General features: G+C 37.6%; 1 protein-coding gene across 2 annotated transcripts in view; it reads right to left on the bottom strand.

Moving 5' to 3' along the window:
• The window catches only part of LOC140242738 (uncharacterized), a 42,684-nt gene that overhangs the window by 21,589 nt on the left and 8,603 nt on the right, over window positions 1-12,492 (bottom strand). Inside the window, exon 7 of one of the 2 annotated variants that reach the window (XM_072322497.1) lies at window positions 8,080-9,570. The exons of the other annotated variant lie outside the window; for it this stretch is intronic. Coding sequence (XP_072178598.1) covers window positions 9,151-9,570 — 420 coding nt within the window. The 3' untranslated portion in view covers window positions 8,080-9,150. Of the gene's footprint in view, window positions 1-8,079; window positions 9,571-12,492 lie in introns of those variants that run through there. 2 annotated transcript variants of the gene reach the window in all.

Here is a 12,492-nt window from a genome sequence, read left to right as displayed (position 1 = left end):
TTTGTTGCGCAACCAAGTCGGGTGGAAAGCAAGGTCAAGGTTTGGTAATGAGCAGATTGTTCAGGACTACATTCAAGCTTCGGCTGTGGACAACTAGTTTTCTGAATATCAGGGAAGAGATTACCATCCACCATGGCCACTTTGCTGACCACACAGTTAAGTCCTAATTCTCACATCACTATAGAAATGGAAGTAAACTAATAAATGAGTCTCTCAAGTTGACAGTAATTTGTGAAATGTTCGCATTTCTCACTGGCTATTTTGTATAGTTTGGGCTGACCATCGACTGTGCTACGATGTCATCAAAAAGCATCTCCACATGACAACTGCAGGGTCTTGCTGGAGAAGGTAACCTTCGTTTGAAACATATCTGAAATTACTTGAAAGAACTCCTCTCTTGGCAGACCCTTCTATAAGCGCCTGGAGTGCTCAGTAACGGCAGACACATATCTCACTTGGGACTTTGCGAAGTAGTTGCGAAGAAGTGAAACAATCATCAATTTTGAGAACATTCACTGTACGGTGCTGTACGCAAGTTATCTTGCTGGGATCCAGCCCTAAAAGCAGAATATTGATTTACATGCAGCTCCTCCGGTGGACAGGTGGATGTCGGCTACTTGCAGTAATCACTTAAAATACCTGTAGTTCAACATTCTTATTGGGATATAAAAAAGGAACATGAGAAATTAAACAGACAGACACATGCACCTACTCACGCTCACACACACCAACTCACATGAGAAAAAAAAAATTACACATGCAAATACTAAAACACTTGTTTCCACAAGATCATTTTTTTTTTTTTTTTTTTTTTGAGTGGAATAAAATCTCTGAGCAGCAATGAGTGAATTCAGACAGATTCTTTTTCTGTCTGCTTCTTACAAAACCACATATGAAAGTGCATGTACTGGACTAAGCAATACATGAATTTGTAATGCCCTTTCTTTGCCATGACATGACTTTCTAATGAGCTGTTACGACATCTATTAGGGTATCCCCATTATAGAATAATATCAGGTATACAGAAATACTTCGCTAGCACTAAGGATGGGCCAATTATTAACCCAATTCAAAACTTGTGCAAATTTAGCAGCAGCTTCAATCAGCAAGAGCAAAGGAAAAATACACAGGCACTTTAGCCCATGTAAACATTTCTTTTCAATAATTCTACTTGTCTTATGTCTTACTTCTCATAAATTATCCATTTCATTCCAAGCCATTGTAAATTGCTGCAATAAAAAATTAAAAAATTTTTCTAGCACAGGAGAACCGTCAGCTTTCATAAACAACTGAGAATTTTGTGTCAAAAACACACATTCTTTACTTCAGATGTCATTGGAAGGGGGAAAAAAAACAAAACAACCCACATGACATTAAAGGACTTGAAAAAAGCAAGGTGATTGTCATGCTCATAAAATGAGATCCATGACACCCTGCATCACAAAAATAGTTACTGTTGATCTATCCCCTGGTGTATGTGATACACATTCAAACTATCAAAAGCTTGAATTTAAAGGGACTGTACAGTACTGGTTGAGGTGGGGATTCTTGTTTTGAACATTCCTAAGTGAGATAATGAGAAACCTCTTATGAAATATGAGAGAGCATGTAATTTTAAGAAGGATTCAACGTTTATTTGATGAAAATTGGTTTTCAAATGGCCGAGATATCCAAAAAAGTGATAATAATAAAAGGCAACAGGCCACAACTTTATTAGGATCTCTTTGTTTCACATTGTTTTTGGATATCTCAGCCATTTCAAAACCGATTTTCATCAAATAAATTTTTGATACCCCTTAGAATTGCATGCTCTTTGACATCTCATAGAGTGGTTTCTGAATATCTCGCAAAACAATTAAAGCTAAATCCTCACCTCGACCAGAACTGTACACACCCTTTAATCCACCATTAGAAATGCGATTTCAGCATATGAACATTTGTGTCCGTGAATGTATAATCAGCATTTTAGTAAAAAATACTGAAAAACCACAATATAGTTGGATTAAGTCATTCTTTCTTCACCTTAATCTCGATGATGTACTCGTATGCAAGCTTTAACTTACATCTTATGACTAATTAATCTAAAAGACAGTCACCAATATTCTTCCCATGGATGAGGTTCAAGAAAATTCGAGAAAGTACGGTTCCAGTGTCAAGTACATCACAGACTGTCAAATAATTATCAGCACCTGCACATCTGATACATACACTTATGCATGCAGTGTCAGCTCAACTGATAAGGATTCCAGTTTGATAGAGCACAAAACCCTGTTGAAGAACAGTAGACTCTAATTTGAAGAAATTAATTGCTGCCAGTAAAAACTTAAACCACAGTTTGAAAAACTAGATACAAAGGTAAGTATGATCTCTGAAGGAAAAAACAATAACTCTGTTATGTCGAGTTAATCGCATCAGTGTTCATGGTCACAAGATTCCACTGTATAATGCAAAATAAAATTATTTATTGGAGTGTGAAACAGGTCGATTCAGACCCAATCTCTTTTTATGAAGCCGCTCTATTAATAAGTTGGGATAGAAAGACTGATTTCTCCGTCCACAAACAAGCAAAGATAAAAATGATGTACATATTTATTCCAGGGCAAAAGTTTAGCTATGAAGACAGTATTCACTCGCAGACATCTGCAACACACTATTGCTGCTAAGGTGGAGGTGCATCATTGCGGCTTCATTTTTAGCATACTTACCATCAAGAAGAGCTGTCAAAAAATAACTTATCTTAACAATATCTCCATGATGAAAGTATCAAGGAAATGCATTGTCCAGGGAAAAAAAAAAAAAGAAAATCTGCCAAAACTCCAGCAAAGAAATGACCTGGTGAAAGAAAATCTGGTTAGGAACAGGTAGATATTTACTTCTAACCCAAAACCTACACAAATAGGGCCTGCCAAAGGCCTCTGTTTTTCATCCAAGTGTCTATCCGACAGACTGAGTAGAACACTACAACAGTGTTTCCAACTTGTCTTGGGCTAGATCTTTTCAGCTGTCCAAAAACTGCTATTATTCAAGGTGAAAACACTAAAAAAAATCATGTTCAGAAGTCATGTTAAGATGACAAATTGCTCCTCCTATTGCTCATGTAGACAACTGAAAATAATAGTACATTAATGACTTTTGCTTTCAACTTTGATCAACCTTTGAGCGTGTACTGTAAATCACGAGGGGACACAAATTTGAAGTGTCTAAACCCCATCATTATAAGTTATGATTTGGTAAACATGGTTCATTCAGAGTGAGATTTGCTATGTAATTTACTGTATATGTTGTCGACACCTAAACTTTCCTAAGACCATGTCCACAAAATGCTACAAACATGGTACTCAGGGCTATACTGGGATTTTTTTTTTTTTATTATAGCAAAAAAGTGTCAATAAACAAATAATTGAATGAATACACATTGTAACAATTTGTTCATTACTGCTATTTCCAACAAAGCTTTCCCCTTATGAACTTAAAGCTCATTATCAATCATCAGAAACACACCCCACGTAGAACACTACACTATAACAAGCAATTTTCAAAAGGTTCAAGGCTAGCACCTCGAGTTTATACTATCATGAACACTACAACAGAATTTGGCAGTTGTAATAGCTGATGTTTTGACCATTTCACTGTCTGCTCTGCAACAAATTTTATTTCAGGGGCTAATATCTAGATGTATCAATGTTGCATACAGGGTCAATTTCCATTAATGCCCCCAACCCTCCTTACAACCTGTAAAATGATATATTTACTGTAAAACGAGGAATGTTCGCATGCATTTTAATTTCACGAATTTCGCGAGCGCCAACATTCGCGAAATCAAAATGCACACGAACATTCTTGCCTACATAAATATGCATTGGACGCCAGTGGCAATTCACGAAAATTTCATGCCGCGAGAAAGGTCCGTCAGCCCCAATTCGCAAATTTTCGTGCCACAAATTTATTGTGTTTTACAGTATATCAACTGCCATTCTTTCTATTCTTTTTGAAAAAACTCCTTCCCAATGCTAATTGTACATAATGTAGCATCTTTACAGAGTCTCTTCGAGCTCTTGCAAAACATTTAACACTAAAATATACCAGAAAACATGCTTCAGAGTATCAAATGGCTATTTTGATTCAGGCAGACAAAAGCTTCAGCACAATTTTGATGCCACCTTCATTTGAACTTACTTGTAGTAAATTTTGACAGAGTCAATGCACTAGCATGTTCTGCAAAATCTGAATTGTGGTATCAAAATATTCCAGATTTTGCCAGTCTTCATTAACTAAATTGGGGTTGGGGTGGAGGAAAACTCCCACCCAACATGCAAGACATCCACATTTCACTGTCTACACTATTTAGGAGAATGCCAAGGGAACTCCTGCCCCCAAATACTAGATGTTCACATTTAACCATAAATCCATACCTTTTAGGAACAAGCAATTCATGTGAAGGTACCTCCTAGTCCCAGCAAATAGATGAAGTTTTACAGTTCATGAATGTCAAATGCTCAACAATCAAAAAAAAAAAAAAAAAATTAAAACAAAAACAAAGCTGGTCTTTACAAAATGTGAAAATGCCCTAAACTTCTAATAAATCAGAAGCATTTAAAAAAAAAAAACATTAACATGCTTTCTCTTTATAAGATTTTTTTTTTAAATCATAAAAAAGGAAGTTGACCACAGATATCTTCCCTATTCCCCTTTACCTAACTCAAACAGAGTAAAAAAAAAATAATAATAGCAGTAATTATTTGTTATGTAGCCCTCCCCCTCTGGCAATCATCAGGTCAAAAAGACCAACAAAAAAAAAAAAAAAAAGGAAAAAGAAAAATAAGTTGTAACTAATTTCCAGACACTGGAAAAAAAAACACAAAAACATGGACCTTTCTTATCTGAGCAATTTTCAGGGTTTTTTTTTTTTAATTTATTGATCTATTTATCTCTCTTATTTTTTAATTACAGTAAGATACAGGAAATGACAAAGAAGTGATCATTGGGTGCCAAAAGAAAATGGTCCATCTTTACTTAAAGCAAAAATTGATAAGACCTTCTCTACCACGCAAAAACAAAAACACCCTCGGATTCATTTTAAATCTTCAAATGCCTAAAAATTTTCCAGTATGTGTAACTGTGAGGAAGTCAGCATTTAAACTTAAGTATTTATCAGAACAGCTTAATATTAAAGAAGAAGTCCAAAAAGAGAGAGAAAAAAAGGAAAAGAAAAACATTCAGATCAAATCATCCTGCATCCAACAAAATGTCTCTACTTCTCTTTCATACACTGCAAACAAAAGACATCAATTTGACCAAATTGCAATGCTCATCTTGCCTCAGAACCACATTTTCTTTCACTCAGGGGTCAATCTTACTCTTACTCTCACTTCACTGATTCGTTCATTAATTCCCTCAAAACTTGCAGAAATGGCCTGTGCATGTCGTAGTATCACCTGATAATTGGTGTATACATTTTGTTTGTGTGTATGTGTGTGTGTGTGAATATACTGTACGAGCTGAAATTTTCGCGAATTGCTACTTGGAGGACGTTTTCGCATGTTGTTAATTTCGCAGCTGCGAGGGTCTAACTGAACTTACTTATTTGCATACTGTTATTTTCGCAAGTTGTTATTTTCGCGGTTCAAAGGCGATTCGAGAAATTCGCGAAAATAAAACCACCACGAAAATTTCAGCTCGTACCGTACACTATGTGAGTGTAATATCTTCTCGACAAACATTTGCTGAGAAAACTCAAACTCTGCAGCAGTTCTAACCACAGGTAATATATTACCAATAATTGTGAATACATCGCTTGACAAGCTTATTGGGGGCATGCAATCAAAGCCCCTCAGGTATTAGCCTTACACACACTCAAATGTACTGTAAAATATCAATGCTCACTGATAATGAGACTAGTGGTCACAATAATGGAATAGATGACTTGACATCAAGTTGTCTATGCTCAAGTGTGCATGCAGTCAGGACACCCATTCAGCACTCACAACACCCATTCATGACTCACAACACCTATCCTGCCACTCACAGGACTGAATCACTATTTTTCCTTCACTTCTGCATGCAAAAAACTTCTCACACTAACCCTGGTCTTGAATACTGTAACAGAAGGGCAATCTCACACAGGCAAAAGCTACTGTAATGCTGTAATATGCCATCAGCAAGAGCTCCATTAAATAAAGGATATATACTGGAGCTCTATACCTGTGGTAAATTTTGAGGGAAAATGCTACCACGGTAGTTTGAGAAACAAATTGTGCAATATTGACGATCACCCACGTCTTGTCCTGGCTTTCTCTAAGGAATAATGTATCAAGTGCAGATTTTACAGAACTCCGTAAGTGCAACTTCTACGCGCGTGTTAAACACTCTTTAATACTGCGCCACATTTATGTATACATTAGCAATAAAAAAAAACAGCAAAATTCACTGGAGTAAATTGCCAAAACAGATGTTAGGTGTGGATTACAAGTATGCACAAGTTACCTTGGTTAGTAGACCATGCTATGCTGGGAAGGACACATCAAGAAAAATCTGAATGCTGAAGACGAGTTGATTTCCTGATTCACAATTATCTAGCTATAGGGACTTCTATCAAAACATTGAGAAGAGAATTCTGTCCATCACCGATTTTACAGGAGAGGTGAACACAGCTGAGTGAAGGAGTTCTACATAAGGCCAAAAAAAAAAAAATTGTTGCATTGGCGTAACATGAGATTTTCAACTAGGGTCGGTCGGGCAGATTTTTTTTTTTTTTTTTTTTTTTTTCTACCTGCATTTTACGTGTAAAACTCGTGCTCAGCTCAGTAAACAGTTACAACTGCTGAACCGAATGTGCTGTGTTCATCTATTCTACAAATCATTTATGAGGCCGATATTACTCCAATTATACCCTTTCACAGAATTTAAAGATGTTGAAATCCCTATCCTGAATGTTTTCACTTCATATTTTACTATTTTGACTTAGATAAGATAGATGCAAATTGACCCATATGTACGATCTTTTCATCGCACACGGCGATCTCTATTACAGTCCCACATATACAGATTCGTGTAAGTTCTCCACACAAGAAACCTATGGCAAAACTGTGCACAATACATCGCAGTCTGAATGCTAGATCTCTCCCTAGTACATCCGATATCCCCAGAGCCGTTTCCACTTCCGGGTTTGTGCGATCGCGATCGCAATCAACAAGATATTTGATATCGATAGCAAAAAAAATAATAAAAAAACATGGGGTCGGCGGAAGTTTTAGGGTCGGGCGGGTTACGCCAATGCAACAATTTTTTTTTTTTGGCCTAATTGGGAAAACGTTGAACTGACACAAGCTAAACTTTTTTCCTATAAAATTTCCACTTTAATAGTCTATTGTCTCTTCTCGAATAGAGCAAATTTATTAAAAATGCTGGAAAAAAAGTCTACTATCTGATAGTCCTCAAACACAAGTAATTCGCCTGGTGCTATCCACACAGACTCTTGGAATCTGAAAAGAAACCATTGAGAAAGCAAGGAGTTACAGACTGATTATCACCAGAAACAGGTTTCCATGCAGAATGGAGAACTACATGATTTCACCTAGCTTCTGGTATATTGATGATAGATGGAAATTTGGACTTAATTTCTCTCACTCTCTCTTACAACAGAGGGGAAAATATGCATCTAATGTCAGATGAATGGGGACTGCAGTTTCCTGAAAGACTACTCAGATGCATAACGCGTATTCTGTTTAGGACATAAGGGTGCTTTGCCACATACATTGTATAGCTGCAACTTGCTGTATGTGAAGACAAACTGTGTAAAATCCTATGGTGTCCAAGTTACTTTGCCGAGAGTGTTGTGCAATATTGTGCAATTATTTGTCCTTCTCCCAGTATATACCAGCATACCCTCACCCTAATATGGCATGATCCCTCCCTTCTCCCCTTCACTTTGGGCTTTAAGATTAGCCAGCAAAGCAGCCCATGGATTTTTCAAGTCTTACTCAACTCAACTCCAGCAGGTTTAAAAGCACATGATGCAAAGGAAAGGAATATGGATACTACTACAGAGAAAATGATAGAAGCAAATACACTCAGATACTGTTTTTCTCTAATAACAAACACGATTCACCATTTTAATGACATTTTTTTTTTCCACAAGTCACATCACAATTCTTTTTGATACTGCCCTATGTTCTAATCCTTTATCACTACAAGCAACCTTGTGATATAAAATGTTACAGACTTTGTTTTCAATTATTGGGAAAAGAAAAGCTAGGAATTTTTTATTTTTTTGTCTTTACTTAAATAAAACATAAAGCTCAGCAACTTCCAAGTCAACGGTTCAAAAACATCCAACATACACAAGAATGCACGCTCTCTGTCTAAAGAGCTATTTGGCTATTCTGAATTAAGGAGTGCTTAAAATTCTTGAGTATGCTGTTATAAACATCATGGATAAATTAGTAACAAGATCCACCTCTACCCTCCCCCCCCCCCCAGCAAACTTGCTATTATACAACAATGATATATATACAGCGTCTTGATATGATTATAGTTATACTGTGTAACAAAGCTTTTTGACAGCAAGAATTCAGGCTTGCAATGTACCTGGCTTTCACTATTATCCTCTCTAAAGCCAATAGTATCCCAAATATCAACACATCCTGACAAACAAGCCTAAACCTACAATGATATATTTAGTAAGAATGTCTATGTAAGTAAACGGATCATAGATGAACACATGATTACAATTTAAATGAATCAATACTATGTACAATTTCTCAAAGAGTGCTTCAACATTTCCAAAAATAAAACAATGAACGTGAATGAACCCCAATAATTACAAACACTGAACGCCAGGTAACGCATCAAACATTAAAAGCACATCATCCCTTTTGTCTAAATGGAGTTCAGTCATTGACACTTTCCATACACAGCTTCTTGGCAGGTAAAAACAACTTCTGCTGCAGAAAACGACTTAGGAAGAAACAACTAACAGCTGTGCGAGATAAAACTGAAGAGTAGAAAATGACCCCCCCCCCCCCCACAACGCAAATGCCTGTGGTGGCATCGAAGAAGACACATTTGTGTAAGTTCTCTCATGTGTGAATATTTGCAATGCTACTACAACGCCTCTCAAGGTTTGGGAATCTTCTTGTGGCTGTTGAGAATTTAGAAACGGCGCATGCGCTTGTTCATGTAGTCATCCCGACGGTCCATCCTGCCTCGCTCCACGCGGTCGATGTCTCTGCGTTCCACAGGCATCCGGCCTCCTCTGGCATCATCCATCTGAGGTCGGTTTGGTCCCCTGCTGCCATAGGTAGCCGGTCCTCCCATGTTGGGGCCTGGGCCTTGATTGGGGCCTCCTGGGCCGCGCTGGTTTGGACCACGTCCCCCCTGAGGGCCGCGACCTCCCTGACTGACTGGGGTGCCTTGCTGGCTCCCTGGGGCACTGCCGAGTACTCCAGCTCCAGAGCCGGGACCCCCCTGGCCGCCAGCACCTCCCCCTCCCATGGGGCCTCCCTGGTTTGGCCCGCGATTCTGACCATTGTTGAATCCACCGCCTGGTGGCTGATCAAATCTACTCTGGCGCTGTAAGTTGTATATTCATTCCAGCAGTCAATAGAGTTTTTTTTTTTTTTTTTTCAAACAATCATTTTCATCGTTAATTGTGTGTATGATATTGTTGGACAGAATATGCAGTTTGTGTTTGAATTCACGCAAGCAACGTAGTAGAATAAACCCGTGGTAAATTACACGTTACATAGATATGATACGCAAGGCACGTTCCATCGTCAAACAGGAGTCAAAGGATTGTGTACAAATAGGGGCATCAGATCAATTCAGTGTTGTTCCATTGCAGGCATCAAATGAGTCATCGGCAAAACAGTGAGGACACATGGGAAAGAGACAAAGGTAAGGCAATCATTAGCATAGACATCAACACCTATTAGGTTCGGAATCTTGATTCATAGGGGTAAGAAAGTGGCACTTGATGATACGTTTATGGCATGTATGCTTTCTTGCACTTGGCTGTCCAGTCTAGCAAGTTGAAGATGCACCGTTCACAAAGTAAAGGCAAACAGCAAAATTAGGAAACATGTACACACACACACACACACACACACACACACACACACAAAGGAAAATTCCCAAGTTCGTCCATTTGGTGTCCACTGTGAATCATCACTTTTTTCACTAAAATTCTCCAAGGTCACCAGATATTATTTCATAGTCTCGTACGAGTGGGACTCAAGACAGACCACAAGAGATAGTAGTCCATGCCAGCAAACCAGTGAATATGACCACAAAGTGAGCCCTCGTACAACTATTTGCAACGACGAACGCTCATTTCATGCTATTCAGACATAGTAACCCATTGATAGGCAATATCAGATCCAAGTTAGTTTCCACCAAAGTTTACTTCATACAGACGAAACAGACAGAGAAAAAGAGAAACCCTACCAATAGTACGGCAGTTTTGTTGAATAGCGAGATTTTTGAGCACTTTACCGTGTTTGAACAGTCTACTTCCATTTGACCAAAATATCAGGGGGGGGGGGGGGGGGGGAGGGAGACACTGCATGAAAAGTGGGACCTTTCTTTGCCATGAAGTTCACCTTTCCAATGACATGCATATTGAAACACTCGCCTATGATCATCAACTGTGTCTATACGTTCAAGAAATCTATGAGCAAAGCAAAGAGATTGTCTGGTATTTTCTTCTAATTACTGACTACCAATGGTGACTCAAAGATATTAACAGCATTATTCCTATAATAATAAGGTTTAGTGAACTTGAACTTTAACTCACACCTAATTCATAAATTCATTTTTTAGTTATACTTTTTTTTTCTTTTTTCTTTTTTTGATTTATTTATAGGCAGCAACCTGCAAATTCCATGGTTGAATGTAGGTCCTTTATGTCATAAAGTGACTTTGTAAGTTTCATTCTTTGATCAGTCCAGTGACATAAGTAAACCATTGGATACTATTAGAAATACACGGCCTACATTCTACAATAAAAACAGAGTGTGTATTGTGAGACGACATTTCTCATAACAACAATAAATAAATAAATGAATAAATTAATTAATTAATAGATTAATAAATAAATAAATAAATAAATAAATGAATAAATAAATAAATAAATAAATAAATGAATAAATAATGGTTTCTCTAGACAGGGTAGCCCTCCTTGCGTTTAGCTTTCAAAAAGGTACATACTGATCTCAAAACATAGCACAGCCTGAACAATAGTTTTAATGGCTTTCAAATCCACATTGTCATTCATGGACCAACTACACATAGTACACAATTTTTATCCCTCCCACACCCCCCCCCCCCCAAAAAAAAAAACAAAACAAAGAAAACACCAAATAACAACAGCGCTATTACAGCATGTCACCAAAACACAAATCTCATGCCTGCCTGAATAAACATTTGGGCATGGGCTAAATACTTACAACATGAAACTGCGAAGTCATTTTACTTGCCAAATAGTAAACTCTAGCTGCCCTAAAGGTCAAGCAGCACAAGATTTTCTACATCTTGTACAGGCAAATAACCCCATGAATGCAATGTAACAGATAGCATAATAACTCTGGTACCCTTTGGGATATAGGCATTAAAAAAAAAAAAAAAATGTCATGACCATCCGCTTCCTACATGGTTCATCATTAAAGTTTCAATTCCCTGTGATCACAGTAGGACCAGCAAGAGACCATATGCAACTGCAAGAGGTCTGGCATTTGATTTAATTATGACCAATGTTCCTCCACAGCAACGGTTACATGCCCTGAATATTTTAATCAAACCAATACCTCATAATTATAAATCTGGCAGATCGTAGGCAGACAAAGGGACGGCATCCCAAAATTCACTTCAAAGGACAATTATATTGGATTTTAAGTATATTTCAGGAAGTTTCATGACACAAGGGGGGAAAAAACTCAAGTGAAGCAAGCCTGTCAGAAGGAACAACTATTTGTTACTTGGTGCATCTCAACATAAACTTACAGGAACAGACTAAGTGTGAAGCATTTTGAGAAACAAAATACATCCTAAAAAGTGCCACTTTCAGAGTTTACAAGAGAATCACAAAAATATATCAAAATACCCCTGCTATGTATATACTGGTGGGATCAAAGAACTGTATACAGCGATGCACGCAATCGTGGTTGTAACGTGGTATTACAGCGCAGCACAAATGTAGGATACAAAAGCAAAACGAACAAGCAGCACAAATCTGCCATGGCAGATACTCTGGAGGCATGAGCCAACACATTTACTTTGCACATTACTGTGTATACAAAAGCGATGTACAAGTACATGTGTATGTAATGCTAGTAATAGTTCCATAAGCTTTTTACTTATGACCAACCAGAGCTGGCCACAAGTTTTGAATTGTCACACATATCTTACAATCCGATAAACAGGATTACAATTTGTTTTTGTTTTTGTCTTTGTTTTTGAAGTAGCAGAAATAAGTATGATTTCCATCTGAGAAAGACA

The sequence above is a fragment of the Diadema setosum genome, chromosome 19, assembly GCF_964275005.1.
Source record: "Diadema setosum chromosome 19, eeDiaSeto1, whole genome shotgun sequence".
Lineage (NCBI taxonomy): Eukaryota > Metazoa > Echinodermata > Echinoidea > Diadematoida > Diadematidae > Diadema > Diadema setosum.
The sequence above is the reverse complement of the archived record's forward strand: the minus strand, read 5'-3'. Positions and strand labels throughout refer to the sequence as shown.